General features: G+C 42.5%; 1 protein-coding gene across 1 annotated transcript in view; it reads left to right on the forward strand.

Moving 5' to 3' along the window:
* Window positions 1-590: 590 nt before the first annotated feature.
* The window catches only part of sos2 (son of sevenless homolog 2 (Drosophila)), a 234,022-nt gene continuing 209,102 nt past the window's right edge, over window positions 591-25,510 (forward strand). Inside the window, exon 1 of the mRNA XM_072489811.1 lies at window positions 591-1,272. Within this exon, the coding sequence (XP_072345912.1) occupies window positions 1,195-1,272 (78 nt within the window). The 5' untranslated portion in view covers window positions 591-1,194. The remainder of the gene's footprint in view (window positions 1,273-25,510) is intronic.

Raw genomic sequence — 25,510 nt, forward strand, 5'->3', positions numbered from 1 at the left:
TTTACCTAACCTGCACATCTCTGGACTGTGGGAAGAAACCGGAGCACCCAGAGGAAACCCACGCAGACAGGGGGAGAAAGTGCAAACCCCACAGTCAGTCACCCGAGGTAGGAATGGAACCCGGGTCCCTGGCGCTGTGAGGCAGCAGTGCTATCCATTGTGCATTTGATGCGAGGAAAGGATAAATTGCAAATTGTGACATTTAATGCAAAGTTTCCCTTATCTGAGACATTTGCATTTAGCAAAGATTGTCTAGAAATTAAATTGTCCGCGTAGACGTGTATAGACGTAATATAATCAGGAATAAATCCAAAATAAAATGATGTATTCCTACGAGGGGACAAACGGGTCCCACCACCACAGATGTAAACCCCCCCCCATGGTCTGGGCAACAACATTAAGCGGCCGGCGTTGAAGAATGAGTGAGTTCAGCGCTCCTCGGCTGTCCCAACGCTCCGCCCTCCGACTCTTGCGGCGTTCGGCAGGCAAGGCTGCGCAAGAAAGGAGCGCGAGGAGAGGGTGGCCGGGGAGCGCGCGTGCGCACGAGGGGGGGGGGGGGGGTTAGGGGGACCCCTGCAGGCAGCAGATGGAACGTTCCGCGATCGGTGATTGACAGCTGGAGCGTCCATTCGCTAACATGGTTGGGAGAGATGAAGCAGAGCGGACGACACACCGGCCGAGTCCCGGGGACCTTCACTAGCTGCGCTTGAGCCGCCGGCCGCCGATACTCGGAAGGGCCCCCGCGCGCAGGGCGTCGCGCGCTTCTTCAACGGCCGATCGTGTTGTCAACATTAAAGGGGCGGTCATCGCGGGTCCAGCCCAGAGAGGACTTGGCCGGGGAGGAGAGAGAGAGAGAGAGGTTCGGCTCATCGGATTCGAGCGCAAGGAAAAAAAAGGCCGTGGAGTTGGAACCGGGCGGCGTGAGGGGGATTATTTAACCCGGGATGTCTGTGAACTCTCGCCTCGGCCGCCTGATCAATCATTTCTCCTTTTCCTCCTCTCCTCTCTGACCGCGGCTGCCATGCTGAGTAATGCACGAACTGTGAGGATTCGGACTTGATATGCGTCCTCACTTGTTGTAAAAAAAACAAACAAACAAACGGGGGAAAGGGAAGAAGTGCTTGAGTGTTTTCAGATTGCTGAGTGTGGCCGGGTTGGAGCTGAGGCCGATGCCGAGTGCCGTGTCACAGAGCCATGCAGCAGCCTTACGATTTCTTCAGCGAGGAGAACAGTCCGAAATGGCGGGGGCTGTTTGTACCAGCTTTACGCAAGGTAAACCCCCCCCCCCCCCCCCCCCCTCTCCTCTCCTCATAACAAGTTTGCAAATGCAGCATCGATATTTGGGGAAGAGATAATGGTGTACATGGGAGTGCAACTTTTTGTGCGCTACAGATTCGGTTGGTGTCAATGGTCTCCAGTGTAATCAGTGAATTTAATTGCAGCAGGTACAAGTGCAATATTGACATTTGAAGTGGAATTGTATGAGAATATTTTAGCTGCGCGGACTAAATGATTATTGCTCAGTAACAATATCAGATGTTTCTCTGTTGCATTCTTCTGGGTTGTATCAATGTATGTGATCAGTTGATCGTTCATTGTAATTTTTTGTGATTAATATTGACATTTCTAATCCGAATTCGCCATGATGGGAAAATCTATTGCTACAATTGAATTATTCGCTTGATTTCTGCTGTAAATCAAAGGAATTCAGATACAGTAATTGGTTTACTGTACTTGTTTTTTTTAAACTTGATTCCCCCCCCCCCCCCCTCTCCCCCCGTGGGAGCATTACAGACATACCAACAGTACATTTTTGTCTGGCTTTGTATTTTGAATATAATAAATAATTACTCATTATTTGTAAGTAGAATGTAGTAGAGATGCACTATTCCATTTTAAATTACTGGAGTCACGTATAACTTGTAAGAACAATTTTTCAATAAGAACATGAATCACTTGAACCGTGTATTAGCAGCTTTAACACTGGGAATCAATTTTTTTGTTAACAATGCAGTACCACTTGATCAAAGATTAACCTGCCTTGAACTGTTGAGGGGCAATTCTGATTGGCCACTTGAGACCAAAAACAAAATTCTAGCAAATTTGATAAAATGATTAAAGTTCCTTTGCTGAATGGTTTTATAGTGAAAATATTGAGCTTTATTTAAATAAAAAATTTAGAGAACCCAATTATTTTTTTCCAATTAAGGGGCAATTTAGTTTAGCCAATCCACCTAACCTGCACATCTTTGGGTTGTGGGGGTGAAACCCACGTAGACACGGGGAGAATGTGCAATCTCCACTCAGACAGTGATCCGGGGTTGGAATCGAACCTGAGTCCTCAGCGCCGTAGGCAGCAGTGCCGCCCAATATTGAGCTTTATATTTTGTATTATTTTTTTCCACAGGATATGATCTTGGTTTAAAAACATAAAAGTATTTATTTCACGGTAGATGCTTCTGAGCTTTGTATTTCTACACTAGTGAAATGAATGATAGAGGTTCCGGAGTGGTTGAAGACCAGCATCTCGGGAGTAATCAATAGATTTGCAATATTATTACTGACCATGCACCTATCATATTTCGTGACAGGAGCACCAACATCCTATATCATTTATAATTGTCTGTGCCATAGAAAACTCACCTTTGTAGCATTGTTTGCCTGAGAACTAATAAAATTAGAATTCTGTCTGTAAAACAGAAGGTTCATATTTTGTTGCATAAAGGGGATTTTAAAGAAAACATTTCAAGTACCCAATTTTTTTTTTTTTCCAATTAAGGGGCAACTTAGTGTCACCAATTGACCTACCTTGCACATCTTTGGGATGTGTGAGTGAGACCCATGTAGACAAGGGGAAAATGTGCAAAATCCAGACGGACAGTGACTCGGGGCTGGGGTCGAATCCGGGTCCTCGGTACTGTGAGGAGCAGTGCTAACCACTGTGCCACTGCCGCTCCTAGAGGGAATTTGTATTAAATTGCCCATTATACCCAATATTATACCCAAATGGGCAGCATGGTAGCATAGTGGTTAGCACTGTTGCTTCACAGCTCCAGGGTCCCAGGTTCGATTCCTGGCTTGGGTCACTGTGTAGGGCCTGCATGTTCTCTCTGTGTCTGTGTGGGCTTCCTCCGGGTGCTCTGGTTTCCTCCCACAGGTCCCGAAAGACATACTGTTAGGTAATTTGGACATTCTGAATTCTTCTTCTGTGCACCCGAACAGGCGCCAGAATGTGGCGATTAGGGGATTTTCACAGTAACTTCATTGCAGTGTTAATGTGAGCCTACTTGTGACAATAAAGATTATTATAATTATCTATAGCTTTCTATATTTATGTGGGTATGCTGTAGCAATCTATGCCTTTTATGGGTACACAAGAATGAATTTCATAGATACAAGCCTACTAATGTCTATGTGATGTCACAAAAGGAAACAAACATTCACTTTTCATCTCTGTTGACCATCTATTATTTGGGTAAATCCTTGAAGGTGCAATTGAAGCTAATTTTTGTGAAATTATGTAAGAATGTAAATTCCAGCATTTGAGCAAAATATTTTTATTACTTGACCCGATGGAATATTTTAAAATACAATTTGAGCACTGCTTCTTCATATATTGCAGTCATTTCTGCCTCATAAGGGACTTCCTCTTGAAGAAAGTATAATATGCAGTCATCAATATGATAGGCATTTTAATGAATTGCATTCTAAATATAGCTGTGCAATTTTGTTTTAATTCTGCTCTGCAGAAAAATTAAAGTCACAGCACACTGATCTTACACCTGTAAAATGTGACATGGTACTGTCAGACATTAATTCTATTTGTCTCATTGCCATACAAGTCCATGCATATTTTTGGGCTCCCAGTTGTGCTCTAATGTTAAAAGTGCATGGTCACGACTGTAGGATTGATTGGCAACAATTACAACTTGTTTTTTTACATTACAAAAACATGCTTGTGACCCAGTGGATTGCTGAGGAACTCAAAATGTCTCCACACTGGACTGCAGTTACTCTACACCTGATGCAAAACTCAAAACAGTACAATATTGTGTCTGAAATTGTGCTGTTATTGACTTGATTCCTGTAATTGATATTGATGTTTCCATTTACATAGCACCTTTCATGGCCTCAGGACACCCAAAAGCACTTTATAGCCAGTGATGTACTTGGAATACTACATTTAATACAAGGCTAATATAAAATAAGCAATTGGAATTTCTAATGCAATACTCCAGCTGATTATATTTTTGTTGACCAAAAGTAAAACTGTAGGCTGCTAAAACACCACCAGCTTTCCAATTATGTATTTTAGCCTGTGTTCCTCTGAGTTAATTGTCTTATCATTTTAAATGAGAAAAGCCTTCCTTGCATTTTAGATGGAAAATGAAGGTACTTAAAATTGTTGATTAGTGTCTATTTGTAAAATGTAATCAAGGGCAAACCATTTCAATTGGTTTTGTCAGTCGCTGTGTTCTCTAGGACAGTTGTTATATTTCCTTTGGATTGCTGCGAAGAATGGCATATAGCTGACAAGATTCTTCTTTTATTGGCTGTCTGTTATAAGAAAGCTCGGCTTAGATGTCCAAAAGCACAGAATGGCACATTTTGAAAACAATGTTTGGAATAATTTCTGTTCATTTACTAAGTGACCATTTTAGTTGGGATATTATTATCTCACTCTTTTAACAAAAATGTTGTTTCCAGATATGTTACAGTCACATTTTTACCCTACCACTTGTGTGGTATAGCTGGTTGCAGGAAGTGTGTATGTAGTAACACCCTCTTTTTTTTTTTGTTCTTCTCATATGAGGAAGTACTTGCCGAACATCACTTTTTGCTTTCCGCTTTTCATTTTGTATGTTATGGCCCAAATAGGTTGCTATAGGATGGATGAGTACAAATATATATTTAAAAAGCTATTAATCTACCAAATGGTGGAGTGTATATGATTATACGACTATGCTATGGAGACCAAAGGTCGTAAGTTTGATCTGTTATGCATTGATAGGTCTTAGTCAGGACAATCATGCAAAGCTGACCTCGTTGTATACATGATGAGGCTATGGCCTGAACAACATCCTGATTTCAGTGCTGCCTGTGTACCAGAACTGGCTGCTTCACTAGCCAAGCTGTTTCAGCACAGCTATGATGTTGGCATCTACCCTAATAATGTGTAAGATTACCCAAGTATGTCTACCCACACCACAATAAGACCACTCTAACCTAGCCAATTGCTAGCCTATCTGCCTCCAGCTGGTGATCAGTAAACTGAAGGAACGAGACATCGATGGTGCCGTAAAATGAGATTTACTAATAATTTACTTGCTGATGGTTAGTTTGGACTCTACCAAAACTCACCATGGCCTTGATTTGAGTGGGTCTGGTGGGTAGTGGGGAGAGCAATGCTTCAAAGCACAAACTCATCCAGTTGCTGGGATCATACTCAACATAAAGGAAGATTGTCAAGAGACCAATCGTAACTCTAGGTTATTGCTGTATGGGTTCCTCACGCAAGTGTCCTCAGCCAAATAAATTCTGCTGCTTCAACAATGTCCTCCGCTCAATCACCTTCAAGTTGCTTCAACCATATCTTCCCTCCGCCTTTGGGTGTTGCACTGTTCATTAATATTCACTCCATTCATAACTCCTCCAGTAAAGAAGCTGTCCGTGCCAGCTGACAGCAGGATTGGGATGGTAACTAGACTTGAGCTAAACAATGACAGGTAGCACTTGTGCTTCATAGGTGCCAGGTAATGACCACCATGAACCAGGGTAAGCATAGCCTTCTCTCCTGGAGTTTCAACAAAACCACCATTGCCGAGTTCCTAAAAAACAATACCAAGGCAGCCACCATTGACGAGAAGCTGAACTAGGGAAATTGTTAACAATGGCAACAAGAATAGGACAGAGGCCAAGTATTTGGTGAATGATGCACTTTGGAACTTCTTTCTATCCCCAATCCTTAATTAAGGAGTGTGAGAGAATAATCATTGTTTACTTAGATGGATGCAGTTACAACAGTCCAGAAACTTGACACTATTCAGGACAGAGCAGTATACTGGACTTAATATCCATATCCTCCTTCAATGCACTATATGTATGATTTGCAGAATATTATATAGCAGCTCATCAAGGTGCCTTTGATTGTATCTACCTTACCTGCGAGCTCTCTCAATGAGTAGGTCCAAGAATATCGATTTTTAAAAAAAAATTATATTATGGGAGCATTATCACATTGAAGCTCCCTCCAAGCCCTATATCACCCTGATGTGGGCAAATATTCTAATTTGTTCATTGTCACTTGGAAAGAGTCTTGTAATTACCCATCTATCACCACTGTGGGTATCATTATCATGAGCACTGCAATATACCAGGAAAGGCTCACCACATCATAATCACCAAGAATGGATATTAAGTGTGTCCTTGTCGACAACAACCTGTGAAAAAACTTTTAGAAATGGCACTATCCTGGGGAAGAAAGGAAATGGAACTGGTAATGTTCTCATTTGTATTCACAATCAAGTAACCACTACTGAAATGTGTATGGGTGTCTAATATACGTTTGTGTCATGAGAAGACAGGTCAGGTTAGACTGATATCTTATATGCTCACATTACATGCTTAATGTTAGCATCCGGCTTATTTTGTGTAATATATGTATCTGTCATGAGAAGACAGGTCAGGTTAGACTGATATCTTATATGCTCACATTACATGCTTAATGTTAGCATCCGGCTTATTTTGTGTAATATATGTATCTGTCATGAGAAGACATGTCAGGTTAGACTGATATCTTTAATGCTCACATTACATGCTTAATGTTAGCATCAGGCTTATTTTGTGTACTGGCACCCGTATGCTACAGGAAAACATGTCCCACTTAATCCAATCAACTTTAATATGCCAATATGCATATTGCATGTTTTTTCATCCATCACCATATATTGGTCTGGCCGCTACCATTAGTGATAAATCTATTACCACCTGTCATTTCAGCATGCCATTCCATGGCTATGCTCAAACAAAATGCAATTAATGACTTGCAAGACAAAGATCTATGCAGAATATTAGTTCCAAGTCTACACAGGACAATAAGGAATTCACAAAACTACGATAACATATTATTGAAACAGTAGTGGCAATGGGGCGTCATGGTAGCACAGTGGTTAGCTCTGTTGCTTCACAGCGCCAGGGACCCGGGCTCGATTTCCGGCTTGGGTCACTGTCTGTGTGGAGTCTGCATGTCTCTGTGAGTATGAGGTTTCCTCCGGGTGCTCCAGTTTCCTCCCACAAGTCCCAAAAGACATACTTGTTAGGTGAATTGGACATTCTGAATTCTCCCTCCGTGTACCTGAACAGGCGCCGTAGTGTGGCGACTAGGGGATTTTCACAGTAACTTTATTGCAGTGTTACCGTAAGTCTACTTGTGACATTAATAAACATTATTATTATTGTCGATTGGTAGTCATGTCTACATTCCTTGGAAATAGTGAACACTTAAAGTCCTTGGATTGTTGTTCATTTCTGGATCTATTGAGGGAAGAAAATTGGCACATCTTCACATGCTGTTTTTGGTAAAGGAATTGAATTAAGAAAATGGATGAGTTTTTTTTCATTCATGAGTTATGGACATTACTTGCAAGGCCAACATTTATTGCCCAATCTGAATTGCCTTTGTGTAGGCAGTACCACACGGTCTCCAGTGGTTCAAGTACTTCTACTGTGCTGTTAGGGAGGAAGTTCATACCTTGACCCAGATGATGAAGGAACAGCGATATATTTCCACGTTAGGATGGCTTGTAAGTTGGAGGGAAATCTGGAGGTGGTGGTGCTCCCATGCACCTACTGCCCTTATAGAGGTGGTGGGGATCTGTGCTTTGGAGGAGCTGTTGAAGAAGCTGTAGTGTGTTGCTGCAGTGCCTTTTGTAAATGGTGTTCAAGACTACCAAGGTGGGTCAGAAATTAGGGTGTTTGCTGACGATTGCACAGTGTTCAGTACCATTTGCAATTCCTTGATTAACAAAACAGTCTGTGCCCACATGCAGAAAAACCTGGACAACACTCAGGCTTGGGTGAATGCTTAAGGTGTGTGAAAGGGTCCTAATCAAGTGGGTTTCTTTGTACTAGATGGTTTCAACCTTCTTGACTGTGTTGCTGGAGCTACAGTTATCACAGTTAAGTGAAGAGTATTCCATCACACCTCTGACTTGTGCTTCTTTTAGAAGGTGAACAAGCTTTGGGGAATCAGGAGGTAAGTCACTCACTGCAGAATGCGCAATTTCTGAGTTCTTGTAGCCATAGTATTGATATGGCTGGGTCAGTTAAGATTCTGGTCAGTGATGACCTCCCCCAGGATGCTGATGTGGGATTCAACAATGGTGATGCTATTACATCTCTTATTGGACATAGTCATTGCCTGGCATTTGTGTTGCGTGAATTTTACTTGTCCCTTATCAACCCAAGCGGTTGTCCAGGTTTTTCTGTATGGGCACAGACTGCTTTGTTATGCGAGGAATTGCGAATGGTACTGAACACTGTGCAATCATCAGCAAACATCCTAATTTCTGACTTCTTATGATGGTGGAAAGGTCATTACTGAAAATGGTTGGGCCTAAGACACAATCTGTGGAACTCCTGTAGATATGGTGGGACTGGGATGACTGGACTCCCAACAACCGCAACTATCTCCCTTTTGTGTTGTAAATGACTCCAGCCAATGAGTTTCCCCCCTTGATTTCCATTGACTTCAATTTTGCTAGGGCTCCTTGATGTGAAGGGCGGTCACTCTACGCTCACCTCTGGAATTCGGCTCCTCTTTCCATGTTTGGAATGGATACAGGAGCTGAGGGGTCCTGGTGGATTTTTGATGATGTGTTTGTAACTTTTCATTTTTGCATTACCTGGAAAGCCTTTTTCATTATTTCATATGGTATCCATATATAATTCCAAATTTAAGAGTACTACTTTGAGTCTATTTTCTGTCCTCTGTAGCTAATGTTAACAGATGCGCAGGAAAGAAGGCCAGTAGTTTCAGGGAAGTTCTGATCTACTCGGCCCATTTGGTTTTGAATAATTTTACCTTCCACTTTAACGCAATAAAAAAATGCCAATACCACAATACAACTACTCAAACCTCGGGCAGCACGGTAGCACAGTGGTTTGCATTGCTGCCTCACGGCGGCCCAGCCCCAGATCCCGGCTCTGGGTCACCATCCGTGTAAAGTTTGCACATTCTCCCCATGTTTGCGTGGGTTTCGCTCCCCACAATCCAAGATGTGCAGGGTAGGTGGATTGGCCAGACTAAATTGCCCCTTAATTGGAAAAAATGAATTGGGTATTTTAAGTTTATTTCAAAATACCAAAACCTCAGTAATAATTGTCATTGTATTGGCCCAGAAATTGCTGTAAAAATAATTGTGAGCTTGCTGTGCTAAACTTGATTAGTTCAAAAGGGCGGTGCAGTGGTTAGCACTGCTGCCTCATGGCGCTGAGGACCTGGGTTTGATCCCGGCCCCGGGTCACTGTCCGTTGTTGCTAACTTTTGGTTGGCTCTTAAATCGTAATTTGCTCTGTTTGTTTAACCTGTGCTCTAGAGTCACCAGGTATCTTTATGATACCGCCACGAGGTTCAAGTTCACGTAATGATCAATAACTCAACACACCAATTAGTAAGATTCAAATCAAAACACATTTATTATACACAGTAAATCACTACTCATGCATAAACTCTACTTTCTAGTCTATTCCTATCACTAAAAGGCCTATACTTAGCTTTGGACGGGCCCACCAGGTCAGGGGAACAAAGGGCCTTTCGTTCAGTTCCTCAGTCAGCAGGATTCAAAAGCTGGTATAGACTTGTAGCTAGGAGCGCCTATCTCGTAGCGAGCGTTGACTTGAGACTTACTTGGTTGGAGGCAGCGAGGCAGGTCACTGTCAAGGGTTGGTTCAAGTTGCTGAGTGACCCTGCCAAAGAAGGACGATTTGAACTTGGGGGCTTTACTTTATAGTCCCCAGGGGCTTCCCGTCCTTCAGGGCGGACCCCGTACCTGGTTCCAAGTGATTGGACTACTTTCCGATCACTTGGATCGATTTCTCTAATGCTGGAGCGGCTCCCTGATCGCTGGGGGGTCCCTAAGTGTCCATTGGCCTTCCTTTGTCTTGGCTCCTGCTGGCGCCAAGAAGTCTGGCTTGGCTTTATTTACCTTAACTGTTGCCATTGTGCCTGGGAATCTCACATTACTATGTAGATGGCTGCTACATTACTATGCAGATGGTTGCTGGTTTCAGTACTGTCTGGTTGTTTTGCAGGTTCCAATATACATGATTTCTGTATTTGCTAGTCTTTGCCTGTGTTGGCTGAATTTCCCTTCAGCCTTTGCGGTTCTCCATTTTAAGTCGGGAAGTGGCCAACCCAGGTGGCTACACCGTGTGGAATTTGCACATTCTCCCATGTCTGTGTGGACCTTACCCCCAAAACCCAAAGATGGTGCAGGATAGGCAGATTGGCCACGCTAAATTGCCTCTTAATTGGGAAAAAAATAACTGGGCACTTTAAATTTATTAAAAAATTTAATTAGTTCATGATAAATCCTGCAATTTGTGATGGTGGAAAGGTATGGCATGGATTTAGATTCTCACTAGACTGGACAATTTGCACCACTTTTTGGCCCTGCTAAAACCTAAACATTGCGCACTTGACATGAGGCACTCCATTGAAATTCATTGCATTTCAACAAATTGCTGTACTTGCATCCTTCATTCAAATTATTCCCATCATACTATTTAGGGCTAATAATTTATATAATCAGAACCCTAATAATATGGATTTAGGTCCTGACTTGCTACCCCGTCTTAAAGGTAAGGTCCAGGAAGAGAACAGTTAAATTAATTCCTGCAGATAGTGAAAACACTTTAAAAAAAAATGTCTTGGTGGTATTTTTGTACAGTGCATGCCATCTCAGTGGTATTGATGATCGGGGATTTTTAGGATAAAAAGCTATTTCAGAACTCAGAAATGTGATTTAGATCTGATGTAAGATTAGTAAATAACCCCATTGTATCATACCAGTATATTTTATTATTCATTCATGGCATGTGAGTCGCCAGCAATTATTGCGCTCTTGAATGTGGTTTGCTGGGCCATTTCAGAAGGCTTTTAAGGTAGCTGTGAATCTGATTACATGTAGGCCAGACGGATAAAGATGGCAAATTTTCTTCCTAAAGGATATTAGTGAATCAGATGTGTTTTTACGACACTCGACAATGGTTTCATGGTCATCGTTCGACTTTTGATTCCATATTTTATTGAATTCAAATTTCACCATCTGCCACGGTATTACCCTGGCTCTCTGACTTCCTAGTCCAGTGACAACACCACTACACCAACGCCCAACTCTTAGGTGAACGGGATGAATTTTTAAAAATCCAGCTGTTTCGATGTTAGCAGTTTCACTGTTCCTGATCTTGGTGATCATGCTGGTTTAATAATTTGTGACTCAAAAATTCTGTACACTTCATACACCTACTATTCATTCATAAATTCTCAAGGACTAATACAACAGTTCCCAAAAACAGCCGGATTATGATGCTCTTTTTCTGTTTACACATTTAATTTTTTTCTTAATTTATCCTTTTCTTTTATTTTATGCTTCATTATCTATTTCCTTCTTTCTGTTTTGTTTTCTGACTTTATTTCATCTTTAATATCCTATTTTCTTTAATGTCACCTGCTCTGCTTCTCCTACCCTTAAATTTCACTGGGTAAGGAGAAAGGTCATTGGGCACAATGCTCTTGCGGTCCCTGATGTGATGCTGCCATTGTTGTGTTAATTATCAATCTGGATTGCCAACAATTCGCAGTGCAAATACAATGCAATCTGAAAAGGTGAGATAAAAGTGATTGATGCTCATGCCACTAGCTGGAAGGTACATTACACCAGCAATGTTGGAGGTGAGGGGAGTCCCATGTGGGCAGTAGTCGTGTTGATGGGTGTCCCCTGGGGGTTGAAGGGTGTCCCCTGGAAGGTCGAGGGTGTGGGGAGGGGGACCCCATTTTCATATGGTTCCCACCGCAGGACAATTGTTCAGAGAAAGTTAGCTGAGCAAATCCTTACCTTTGAAGATCCAAGAGGTGCTCCACAGTGCATCTTTAGGATACCCCTACAAATCCGCTGCTGGGGAGCTCAGAAGTTACGGCCCCATATGTTCTTGTGATGCCATAGGTAAACCAACTCTGTTTTGAAATTGATTTTGTTACCATCCTTTAGAACAACAACTTGTTAATCAAGAATCTGTCCAACTCTGCCATAAAAATATTCAGAGACTTTGCTTCCACTGCCCTTTGAGGAAGAGAGTTCCGGGGTCTCTCAACCCTCTGAGAGAAGATTTCTCCTCATCTCTGTTTTAAATGGGCAACCCCTTATTTTTAAACAGTGACTAACCCGCTCCCCCATCTCCCAAACATATTTGTCAAATAAACAAAAACCATGTCAGTTGTAACTTGTATTTGTTTCATCAGCTGTGAAGTGTGTTAGGAAATTATATAGTTTGCCAATAATGTACAAAAGTGGAATATTTATATTCTTCTTAAAACAGGGATCTGTTCCTTTTCTTTGAGTGAGTACAGAAGACTCCTGATTTTAAAAAAAAATTCATTCATGGGCTAGGTTTTATTTATTAAGTATTTTTTGGGGCGGCATGGTGGCACAGTGCCTCACAGCGCCAGGAACCCGGGTTCAATTCCGACTTTGAGTGTTTGTGTGGAATTTGTACATTCTCCCCATGTCTGTGTCTCCAGGTGCTCCGGTTTCCTCCCACAGTCCAAAGATGTGCAGGTTAGGTGGTTTGGCCATGTTAAATTGTCTCTTAGTATCCAAAGATGTGCAGGTTAGGTGGGGTGATGGGAATGGGGAGAGTGCAGGTTAGGTGGGGTGATGGGAATGGGGAGAGTGGGCCTAGGACCTTTCAGAGGGTCAAAGCAGACTCAATGGACTCCTTCTGCACTGTAGGAATTCTACATAGGTATATTTAAATGATGTTCCTCATAAATAATAACTTGCTATGGATAGGAGATATTGGATGAAGCTCTAGCACATCAAGATGACATAAATAGAAGGGAACTTAGCAGCATGCTGGCAATACTGACCTTTATTTTAAAAAAAAGTCTTAGTTAAGACCTTGATATTCGCTTGTTTCTCTGGAACGAGATGAATGCATGATTTGCAGTTGAGCATATGGTTGACAATTGTTGAAATTAACTCCAGCTTTACACGTTAATTATCTGATTTCAGCCAATCTTCATGAGTGACTCAGCAGATGGCAGGTTGTTTCTGGAAATGACTTGTAGGTTATGATGTTTTTTTTAAAAATCCAATATTTTAGTCTTTGGTATAATTTTAATATAATACATTTCTGACTCAAAATGGTAGGTTGCAATATATTTTTAAAATCTAATTTGAGATTTATTGAGTACTACATTCTACAAATTTGCATTTATAGTGAGCAGTAGCAGACTAGTAGTGTGGAACTTGAATGACAGTTTCTGATTTATTGTGGTCCAACTGCAAACCAAATGTGACTGATTCACTTATTACGAGAATGCACCAAATTTACTTCAACAGTATGTTGCATGATTGATCTCCGGAAAAATATGGTGTGCCTTAGATAAATATTACAAATGTTATATATTCATCAGTTTTAGAAAATATGTTTTAAAATGCAAGTAGCTTTGCTCTTTCCTCCCTAAAGCCTCTCATGTGCATTTCAAAGAATGAATCAAGACCACTGGATCAAGTTCATGTCAGCCCCATGTAGTCCATTTATCAACTCTTCAACTATGTAATTTACTGATTGAGGCGAAAGACTGCAGCCAGTTTCAGAAAAAAGAACGTAAAATTCCTTGCCAGCACCTAAGCCAGTCAAGCTAAGTTCTAGCTCATCCCCCATCATTTGTCCCACCTAACTAACAAATCAGATTCTATAACCAAAAGTGGACTTTTTGCCACAGAAGTTGTCTGGGTCACACGGCAGAGTTCAAACACTGCATTCTCAGTTAGTCTGTTTAAAATTCCCCTTACATGCCATGCTTAATTTGAATTCTTACTGAAACTGTCATTGATGCTGTTACTTCCAGTGACGGGCACTGAAACAAGCTGGTTGTTTTCCATGATTAATTTTGGCTGGCAGAGGCTCGCATCAAAGAATCTTAATCATTATATCTCTCTGAACTTGATGTAAACATACATTTTCTAGACTCATGCAGAAAAAGCTTCAGCTCTGGATTGGCTTCAATTGAAGTTATTTTCCCTTGTCACAGTTATTTATGATTTTTCTGCCTGGGGTTATTGCTGTTCTGGGATACCGTAGTTCAACAGGAACAAATTAAGACTAAACTGAAATGATTCATGTATGTTTCTCACATTTTTCAACAAGAAGTGAGAACTTCCCAGTCCTAATTCTGTCTTTTTGTCAAGTGACCTGGGTTTTTGTGGTGCAGTTCCCATAATGCATTTCTCCACACATACTTGTCCACAGCAGCTGGAAATCCCCAGGAACCAAAGCCAAGAAGAGTGGCAGTGTTGGGGTGGTGTTGGGGAAGGAGGGGTGATCCTTTTGTAGATAATTTTAAAAGTAAACAATTTTATAGAATCACGATGAGTTGCATAACAGAAACAGGCCATTCGGTTAATAAAAGTTTGTTCTAGTGATTTTCTCAATATCAGCCACCTAAAGGCTCTCTCCTTTCCTTTGCTCTCCTCTCCACCTTGCTCCCCCTTCCAGGTTATCCCCCTCTTCTAATCCTGACGGACATGACTATATGCCTCATCTTAACACCTTGTGTGCAATACCATGGGACATTGACTATAAAACTGGTGTTTCTGTATGTTTCTTGTTACTCTTATGATTCGTTTTGCATTAGTTGCTTGAAGTTATTATATACTTGCCTCCACCACTGAAGGTGGGCAGAAGGAATGTTTTAAGTCCCTATTTGTTAGTCTATTTGACACTAAACAATATGGGCGAGATTTACCGAGATTCACACGGGTTTCCCGGCGACGAGGGGTGCTGCCAATGGAAAATCCCATTGACAATAATGGGACCAGTAGATCCCGCTGGCGGGCCCCCTCCGAAAACCATGCGGCAGGGTGGTCTGTAAATCCCGCCTTATATCTCCAAATCTACTAGATAGATTTCAGCATTACCTGGTACACAGAAAGGGTATAGCCCAAGGAAGAAACTGATTCGTTTTTGGCAAAGATGCGGATATGGATCCTGGAATTTAAAAAAAATGTTGGTTAACATTGGGAGATATGGTAAATTTACGTTTTTAGAATGTTATAGGTTTTATTTTGAATGTTGTTGATTGTTTTAGAATGTTATGGATGTCTTGGATTCTGTGGTGATATTATTTATTTGGTTGTGGGATGTGGGTGTCATTGGCTAGACCAACATGTATTGTCCATCCTTAATTGCCCTTGAGAAAGTGTCAAGATGTGGGCAGAGTTTTCCGAGCAGGTTGTTGGATGTGGATTGGTCTCAAGGCTCCTCAGTGAGATGAAAGCTCCTAATGGGGAAAAGAAAATTCAGCTTTGTAGTTACAGACCACCAACCAGCCAGGTAACAGCCTCAAGGAAAGGCTGTATAATTGTAATAACATTGAGTTAGCACAGTAAGTCTGTGGTATGCGCTCTACTGAGTGTCCTCTTCACTTGTATCAGTTACAAAGTATTGAGTAATTTGTAAATATTTGTATTCCAAGGTGGGTACTGATTTGATTATTCCACTTATGATTGATATTAATTTAAAGTTTGTATTGAATGCCAACTTGTAGCTAAACTCACTACCCAATTTCGTTATCATTGGATAAAGGAAAAACTTGTATTTATATACCACTTTTTATGACCACTGGGCATCTCAAAAAGTGCTTTACAGCCACTGAAGCACTTGTGAAGTGTGGTCACTGTTGTAATGAAGGAGCAGCCAATTCTGCACACCGTGAACTCCCACAAACAACAATGCGGTAATGACCACATATTAATGAGGGATAAATATTGGCCAGGACACCAGGGATAACTCTGCTGCTCTTCTTTGAAATGGTATCATGAATGTTCTATAGCCACTGGAAAGAGCAAATGGGACCTCATTTTAGCATCTTACCCAAAAGATAGCACTTCGGACAGTGCAGCAGTCCCTCACTACTGCACTGGAATGTCAACTTTGATTTTTGTTCTGAAGGATAGCTTTGTTTGCTCAGTGTTTGTAATTTTTCCATAGCAGCCATGGCATTTTGCCAATATAAAGTCAAAGATTGGACAGAAGTGAAGTGGACTTATTTGCTGTTTTGTATATGCAATGTAAACTTCTTCCTATGACCACACAAAACTGTTAATCAAGATCAGGAGTGGCTAACCTTTCAAGCATCGTCAGATGAAGGCATTGTACCTGATTAAAAATTGCAAGTGTTTTAGGGCCCCTTTTATGTTGAAGCTCTGGTCTTGGGAAGGTAATGCTGTTATTCTGCAAATGCAGTCAGATCATTAATGTGCTGGGTTGCTGGCAGAAGTATGGAAATCGTGATTTGAGAAGCATTGGTTAAGATGCAGCTGTTCAAAATTGCAAGGGGTCTGGACAGAAAAATAGGGAGAAACTGTTCCTCTTGGTGAAAGGTTGGGAATCAGAAGACATTGATTTAAGGTGATTGGCAAAAGAACAAAAGGTGACGTGCGGAAAACCTTTAGGGCGGCACTGTGGCTAGCACTGCTGCCTTACAGTGCCAGGGACCCGGGTCCTATTCCAACCGTAGGTGACTGTTCTCCCATGTCTGCATGGGTTTCCTCTGGGTGCTCCGGTTTCTCCCCACAACTCAAAGATGTGCAGGTTAGGTGGATTGGCCATGCTAAATTGACTCTTAGTGTCCAAAGTTTAGGTGGGGTTGCGGGGTTGGGGTGGGGGAGTGGGCCTAGGTGGGGTGCTCTTTGGAGGGTCAGTGCAGATTCAATGGGCTGAATGGCCTCCTGCACTGTAGGGATTCTATGATTCTTTTAGGAGTGTGTAGATAGGGATTTGGAATGCAATGCTCGAGTGTTGTGATGCAGGCAAAGTCATTCATGGTTTTCAAAAGGGAAATGGGTAATTTTCTGGAGAAAAAAACAGTTTCAAGAGAAAGAGTGGAGGCATTGGAATTAGATGAGTTGCTCTTGGAGACTAGCAGGGATACAGAGGGCTGAATGGCCTGTGCTGTAACCATTCTACAATCTGCACTTAGCTCAACACCAGTGTTTAAAAAAAATATGTTTGGCGCAGCTTTGGCTTTATTTAGCACCAACTAAAACACAAATAACTGATGTTTTTGCTCCAAGAACGCAAAACAGGGGAACAGCAGTTTATACCTTGAAAGTTGTTTTTTTAATTAAAAGCTATAGTCTGTAGAAACTTCACTACTTTACTCTGGTATGAATCCAATTAAACAGTGCTTCACATCTTTTGGGATATAAACCGAAAAGGCTGGAATCTGTGGAGAGAGCAGCAGAGTTAATTGGGCGGGGGGGGGTTGAAGAGATTTTCTGGCCGTTCTTGCCAGCGGGATCTTTCAGTCCCGCCAATGGTGAACCCTGCCATGGGTTTCCCGGCGACAGGGATGGATTCAATGGGAAATCCCATTGCTGGACAACGGCAGGTCACCTCCAGCCACCAAGAAACATGCAGCGGGGGCATAGAAAATCCCTCCCCTCAATATTTCTGGCTGGTAACTTTTCATTAGAAGTAGAACATGGTACACATACCACAGATTGTACGCAAATACAAAGGCAAGGAGAGGGGAGGAGGGATGAGAGGACAATAGGGAAGGTCTGTGAGAGGATGGAAGGCTAGAATAATTTTTGATTTGATTTATTGTCACATATACCGAAGTACAGTGAAAAGTATTTTTCTGCAGCCAAGGGTACGTACATAGTAGACAAAAAGAATAATCAACAGAGAACATTGACAAATGGTACATCGACAAACAGTGATGGTTACAATGCGGAACAAGGGGCCAAACAAAGCAAGTACATGAGCAAGAGCAGCATAGGACGTTGTGAATAGTATTCTTACAGGGAACAGATCAGTCTGAGGGAAGTCGTTGAGGAGCCTTGTAGCTGTGGGGAAGAAGCTGTTCCTATATCTGGATGTGTGGGTCTTCAGACTTCTGTACCTTCTGCCTGATGGAAGGGTCTGGAAGTAGGCAATGCCTTGGTGGGAGGGGTCTCTGATAATGCTGTCTGCCTTCCTGAGGCAGCAGGAGGTGTATACAGAATCAATGTGGGGGTGGCAAGCTTGTGTGATGCGTTGGGCTGAGTTCACCACACTCTTCAGTTTCTTGCAATCTTGGACCGAGCAGTTGCCATACCAGGCTGTGATGCAGCCGGACAGGATGCTCTCTATTGGACATCTAGAAGTTTGTGAGAGTCGATGCAGACATGCCAAATTTCTTTAGCTCCCGTAGGAAGTAGAGACGTTGTTGGGCTTTCTTGACTGTTGCATCAACGTGAGTGGACCAGGACAGACTGTTGGTGCTGGTGACCCCCAGGAACTTAAATCTATCGACCATCTCCACTTCAGAGCCATTGATGTAGACGGAAGTGTGTGTCGTGCTATGCTTCCTGAAGTCGATGATCAGTTCCTTGGTCTTTCCAACATTTAGAGAGAGGTTGTTTTTGGTACACAATGCAACCTAAATATATGGCAGAATCATGGTCAGCATCTGATATCCCAAAAGATGGGAGCAGTAGTTATGATCTGAAATTGTTGTAGGGCGGCACGGTGGTGCAGTAGTTAGCAATGCTGCTCAGTGTTAGGGACTCTGGTTCGATTCTGAGCTTGGGTGACTGTGAAATTTGTGCGTTCTCCCCATGTCTGCGTGGGTTTTCTCCGGGTGCTCCAGTTTCCTCCCACAGTCCAAAGATGTGCAGTTTAGGTGAATTGGCCATGCTAAATTTTCCCATAGTGCTCAAAAGGTTAGGTGGAGTTACAGGGATAAGCTGGGGGCTCTTTCGGAGAGTCGGTGCAGACACGATGGGCCAAATGGCCTCTTTCTGCACTGTGGGGATTCTGTGATTCTATGAACTTGATGTCAAGTCCAGAAAGTTATAAAGTGCCTAATTGAGAGGTGAGGCACTGCCCTTCTAGTTTCCATTGAACTTCATTGGAACAATGTAGGTGTCTCAGTTTGGTTTGGCAAATTAAAATGGTTAGCAACCAGAAGGTAGTTTCATGTTTGCAGACTGAACAGAGGTGTTCAGCAAATCTATCACCCAGTCTGCCTTTGATCTCTCCAATATGGAGGAGACAGTACCCTGAGCAGCACTGTTTCATTTCAAGGGAGTACTTCGGGCCCTGAATGCTGGGAATGGAAAAGGTGAATGGGCAGTTGCTGCATCTTTGCTCCCCTCCCTTCAGATCTGTTTTCCGTGCCTTTGTGTATGTTTAAAACCTGATGCATCTGTAGTTCTTATTTTCATTCCACAGATGCTGCCTGGCCTGCTGAATATTTCTGTTCAGATTTCCAGCATCTGCTATATTTTGCTTTTGTTAAAAGTTTGGGTTAATAAGTCTGAAACACCATAATCCATTATCAACAATTCAACATACTCTTAATCGATGGGAAGGCTTTCTTGACCTGGCTCTTTCCGTGGCAAGGTTAGATGCTGTCCCCAAGTGAAAACAGTTCTTGAAATGCTCAGCAGGCCTGACAGCATCTGTGGAGAGTCAGAGTTAATGGCTGGTGTGATGAATGTAGGTATTTTGGACATTATAAGTATTTGGTGAAATAAGGATTAAAAGCCTGGATTAGTGTGTTTGACTGCTGCAGTCATGTTTTAAAAGAAATCCCAGTTTGAAAGGCTCTGCTGCAGTCATGTTTTAAAATAAATCCCAGTTTGAAAGGCAAGTATATTTTGGGAACCAGAGGTGCAATTAAAGTATCGTAAAAAGCTTGCGCTAATATAATTTTGTTTTGATTAAGGGGATTCCCTGTGAGTTAATTAGTTTTCAGCTTGGTAAGATTATGTCATTATTGAGTGGAGCAAATGTATCAGGCATTTTGTGGGTCAATTTTGTTCTGGATGAAGCTGTGACCACAAGTCACATTTTGCTCTCTGCAATACAGAGCTGAATGAAGCTGTATCCACAATGAAGCAGTTTTGCTCTCACTGTAGGTTAGTTAAAAGAGATTAACAGTATTTAAAGCAGTGCAGACCTATCTGAGAACAAAGGGGAGCTGAAACAAATGGAGAAAGAAGCTTTTGAAGACATACAGCCAGAAATCCTACATGTGTCTGACAGAGGTACAATGTTTTCTGTAAAGCAATGTCAAGAGATCGCTCTCTCAAAGAATATCTTTGTGAAGTAAGTATTCCTATGTGCCATTGGTATTTAAAGTGGTTTGAGAGCTGTTGTTTAAGTGGGAATAAAAATAGCAATTAAGGGTATTTTATTCGCTGTATTGAGTAGTATTGTTTAAGGAGTAATTGCGCGTTATATTCTACTGTGATAAAGATTTTAATACTGTGTTAGTAATAACGTTTGTTTTAATATACCGTATCCCTGTTTCTTCGTGAAATCACTCCTGGAGCAAAGTATCCTTTCCTCCAAGTCTTTCAAAATTAAAATAAAATATTAGGGTTTCTGCCCAGAATCTTAGCCATCCTCCCGCCCTGCCTTCTCGTGGTGGCGGGCGGTTTGCCATTGGCCACAGGTGGGTACTTCTGGTTCCGCTAGTCAGTGGCCATTTGCATTGCTCGCTGGCCGCTGTGTATTTGGAGGTTTTTGAGGGCAAGACAGGATTGCTAGCTTTGGTTGGAGAGTCTGTTGTGTTTGCCACTTGCAGAAGTAACATTATTTCCACTTTGCGTTTGTCCACAAAGCTACAGTTCAAATATAACTTTGCTTAAAGCACCTGGGGATGTCTTTAACATGCAACAGACATTACATACGTGCATTTTCAATTTTGTATGTTTACTGAAAAGTACTCTTTCACAACTGTCACCCCACCCTGTCCCAAGACAGGAAGGAAATCTTTAAAGTTGAGGATCTATAATATAGTCAAGGATGAGGGACCTTGAAGATGTTGCTGCTATTCCACAGTGGAAGAAGAGCCATTAGTGGTGCATAAGAACATAAACATAAGAACTCGGAGCAGGAGTAGGCCACCTGACTCTTCGAGCCTGCTCCGCCATTCAATGAGATCATGGCTGATCTTTTGTGGACTCAGCTCCACTTTCCGGCCCGAACACCATAACCCTTTATTCCTTTATTCTTCAAAAAACTATCTATCTTTATCTTGAAAACATTTCATGAAGGAGCCTCAACTGCTTCACTGGGCAGGGAATTCCATAGATTCACAACCCTTTGGTTGAAGAAGTTCCTCCTAAACTCAGTCCTAAATCTACTTCCCCTTATTTTGAGGCTATGCCCCCTAGTTCTGCTTTCACCCACCAGTGGAAACAACCTGCCCGTATCTATCCTATCTATTCCCTTCATAATTTTATACGTTTCTATAAGATCCCCCCCCCCCCCCCCCCCCCCCCCCCCCACTCATCCTTCTAAATTCCAAAGAGAACAGTCCAGTCTACTCAATCTCTTCTCGTAAGCCAACCCCCTCAACTCTGGGATTAACCTAGTGAATCTCCTCTGCACACCCTCCAGTGCCAGTACATCCTTTCTCGGGTAAGGAGACCAAAACTGAACACACTACTCCAGGTGTGGCCTCACTAACGTGTTATACAGTTGCAGCATAACCTCCCTAGTCTTAAACTCCAACCCTCTAGCAATTAAGGACAAAACTCCATTCACCTTCTTAATCACCTGTTGCAGCTGTAAACCAAATTTTTGTGACTCATGCACTAGGACACTCAGGTCTCTCTGCACAGCAGCATGTTTTAATATTTTATCATTTAAATAATAATCCCTTTTGCTGTTATTCCTACCAAAATGGATAACCTCACATTTGTCAACATTGTATTCCATCTGCCAGACTCTAGCCCATTCACTCAAACTATCCAAATCCCTCTGCAGACTTCCAGTATCCTCTACACTTTTTGCTTTACCACTCATCTTGGTGTCGTCTGCAAACTTGGGCACATTGCACTTGGTCCCTAACTCCAAATCATCTATGTAAATTGTGAACAATTGTGGGCCCAACACTGATCCATGAGGGACAGCACTAGCCACTGATTGTCAGCCAGAAAAACACCCATTAATCCCCACTCTTTGCTTTCTATTAGTTAACCAATCCTCTATCCATGCTACTACTTTACCCTTAACGCCATGCATCTTTATCTTATGCAGCAACCGTTTGTGTGGCACCTTGTCAAAAGCTTTCTGGAAATCCAGATATACCACATCCATTGGCTCCCCGTTATCTACCGCACTGGTAATGTCCTCAAAAAAATTCCTCTTAATTAGTTAGGCACGACCTGCCCTTTATGAACCCATGCTGCGTCTGTCCAATGGGACAATTTCCATCCAGATGCCTCGCTCTTTCTTCCTTGATGATAGATTCCAGCATCTGCCCTACTACCAAAATTAAACTAACTGGCCAATAATTACCTTCTTTCTGCTTACCTCCTTTTTTTAAACAGTGGTGTCACGTTTGCTAATTTCCAATCCGCCGGGACCACCCCAGAGTCTAGTGAATTTTGGTAAATTATCACGAGTGCATTTGCAATTTCCCTAGCCATCTCTTTTAATACCCTGGGATGCATTCCATCAGGACCAGGAAACTTGTCTACTTTTAGCCCCATTAGCTTGCCTATCACTCCCTCCTTAGTGATCGTCTCAAGGTCCTCACCTGTCATAGGCTCTCAGTCACTGTTGTGTTATTTGTGTCTTCCACTGTGAAGACCGACCCCAAAAACCTGTTCAGTTCTTCAGCCATTTCTACATCTCCCATTATTAAATCACCCTCTAAAGGACCACTATTTACCTTAGCTAATCTTTTTGTTTTATATATTTGTTTAAACTTTTACTATCTTATTATATTCTGAGCAAGTTTACTGTCATAATCTATCTTGCTCTTCTTGATAGCTTCTGTTGCCCCCTAAAGATTTCCCAATCCTCTAGTCTTCAACTAACCTCTGCCTCTTTGTATGCTTTTCCTTTCAATTTGATACTCTCCCTTATTTCCTTCAATATCTAAGGTCGATTTTCCCTCTTTCTACCGTCCTTCCTTTTTGTTGGTATATACTTTTGCTGAGCCCTGTGAAAAATCGCTTGGAGGGTTCTCCACTGTTCCTCAACTGTTTCATCATAAAGTATTTTCTCCCAGTCTACTTTAGCCAGCTCTTCTCTTCTCTCTCTCTCATTGTAATTTCCTTTGTTTAAGCACAAAACACTAGTGTTTGATTTTACCTTCTCACCCTCCACCTGTATTTTAAATTCCACCATATTGTGATCACTCCTTCCGAGAGGATCCCAAACTATGAGATCATTAATCAATCCTGTCTCATTACACAGGACCTGATCTAGAATCGCTTGTTCCCTCATAGGTTCCATTACATACTATTCTAGGAAACTATCGCGGATACATTCTATAAACTCCTCCTTGAGGCTGCCTTGACCGACCTGGTTAAACCAATCGATTAAAATCCCCCATGATAACTGCTGTACCATTTCTAAATGCATCAGTTACTTCTTTGTTTATTGCCCCCCTCCCACCACCGTAATGTTACTATTTGGTGGCCTATAGACTACTCCTATCGGTGACCTTTTCGCCTTACAATTCCTGATTGCCACCCAAATGGATTCAACCTTATCCTCCATAGCACCGATTTCTTCAACAGCTCAGCCTTCGACACCATCATTCCTACGAAACTCATCTCCAAACTCCGTGGCCTTGGCCTCGGCTCCTCCCTCTGTGACTGGATCCTGAACTTTCTAACCCACAGGCCACAATCAGTAAAGATAGGCAACAACACCTCCTCCACGATCATCCTCAACACCGGTGCCCCACAAGGCTGTGTCCTTAGCCTCCTACTATACTCCTTCTACACCTATGACTGTGTGGCCAAATTCCTCTCCAACTCGATTTTCAAATTTGCTGATGACACCACCGTAGTGGGTCGGATTTCAAACAATAACGAGACAGAGTACAGGAATGAGATAGAGAATCTGGTGAACTGGTGCGACGACAATAATCTCTCCTTCAATGTCAACAAAACAAAGGAGATTGTCATCGACTTCAGGAAGCGTAGTGGAGAACATTTCCCTGTCTACATAATGGGAACGAAGTAGAAAGGGTCGAGAGCTTCAAGTTTTTAGGTGTGCAGATCACCAACAGCCTGTCCTGGTCCCCCCATGCCGACACTATAGTTAAGATAGCCCACCAACCACTCTACTTTCTCAGAAGACTAAGGAAATTTGGCATGTCAGCTACGACCCTCACCAACTTGTACAGATGCACCATAGAAAGCATTCTCTCTGGTTGTATTGTGATGGTATGGAGCCTGCTCTGCCCAAGACCGCAGGAAACTACAAAAGGTCGTGAATGTAGCCCAGTCCATCACGCAAACCAGCCTCCCATCCATTGAATCTGTCTATAATTCCCGCTGCCTCTGAAAGGCAGCCAGTATAATTAAGGACCCCACGTATCCCGGACATACTCTCTTCCACTTTCTTCCGTCAGGAAAAAGATACCAAAGTTTGAGGTCACGTACCAACCGACTCAAGAACAGCTTCTTCCCTACTGCCATCAGACTTTTGAATGGACCTACTTCGTATTAAGTTGATCTTTTCTCTACACCTTGCTATAACTGTAACATTATATTCTGCAGTCTCTCCTTCCTTCCCTTTGTACGATATGCATTGTTTGTACATCATGCAAGAAACAATACTTTTCACTGTATACTAATACATGTGACAATAATAAATCAAATCAAATCATTCCTCACTACTGCCCGGATGTCATCCTTGCATAACAGAGCTACACCACCTCCCTTGCCATCCATTCTATCCTTCTGAATAGTTTGATACCCGTGGATATTTAACCATGTTTCAGTAATGGACTTCCGGTTGCGGCTATGCAGAGCTAAGTCGCACGTTCGGCAGCTCCCGCTTGGAACGGACTTTTGGGCTCTTTTCAGGGCCCCCAACGGAATTTCTTCGATATTTCCCGGTGTGAGAAGAAGACTGCAATATTCCCCCGACAGTGTATGGCCTGGACCAGGAGCGGGGCGACTAAAAAAGTGGTGGTGAACCCAAAGAAAGTGCGAGGGAAGATGTGCAAGATGGTGGCGGGCGGGGACCAGGCAGCGTGGATGCAGTGGGCGCAGGAGTAGCAGGAGGCTATCCAGCACTCCTCAAAGCGGACCTGCTGGAGCCAATGAAGGCTTCTATTGATAAGCTGCTGGAGACCCAGACGGCCCAGGGGGTGGCGATCCGCGAGGTCCATCAAAAGATCTCCGATAACCAGGATGAGATCTTGGAGCTGGAAGGGGCCCATAGAGTGCTGGCGAGGAGGCCCAAGGCTAACGAG

Source organism: Scyliorhinus torazame, chromosome 2 (genome assembly GCF_047496885.1).
Source record: "Scyliorhinus torazame isolate Kashiwa2021f chromosome 2, sScyTor2.1, whole genome shotgun sequence".
NCBI lineage: Eukaryota > Metazoa > Chordata > Chondrichthyes > Carcharhiniformes > Scyliorhinidae > Scyliorhinus > Scyliorhinus torazame.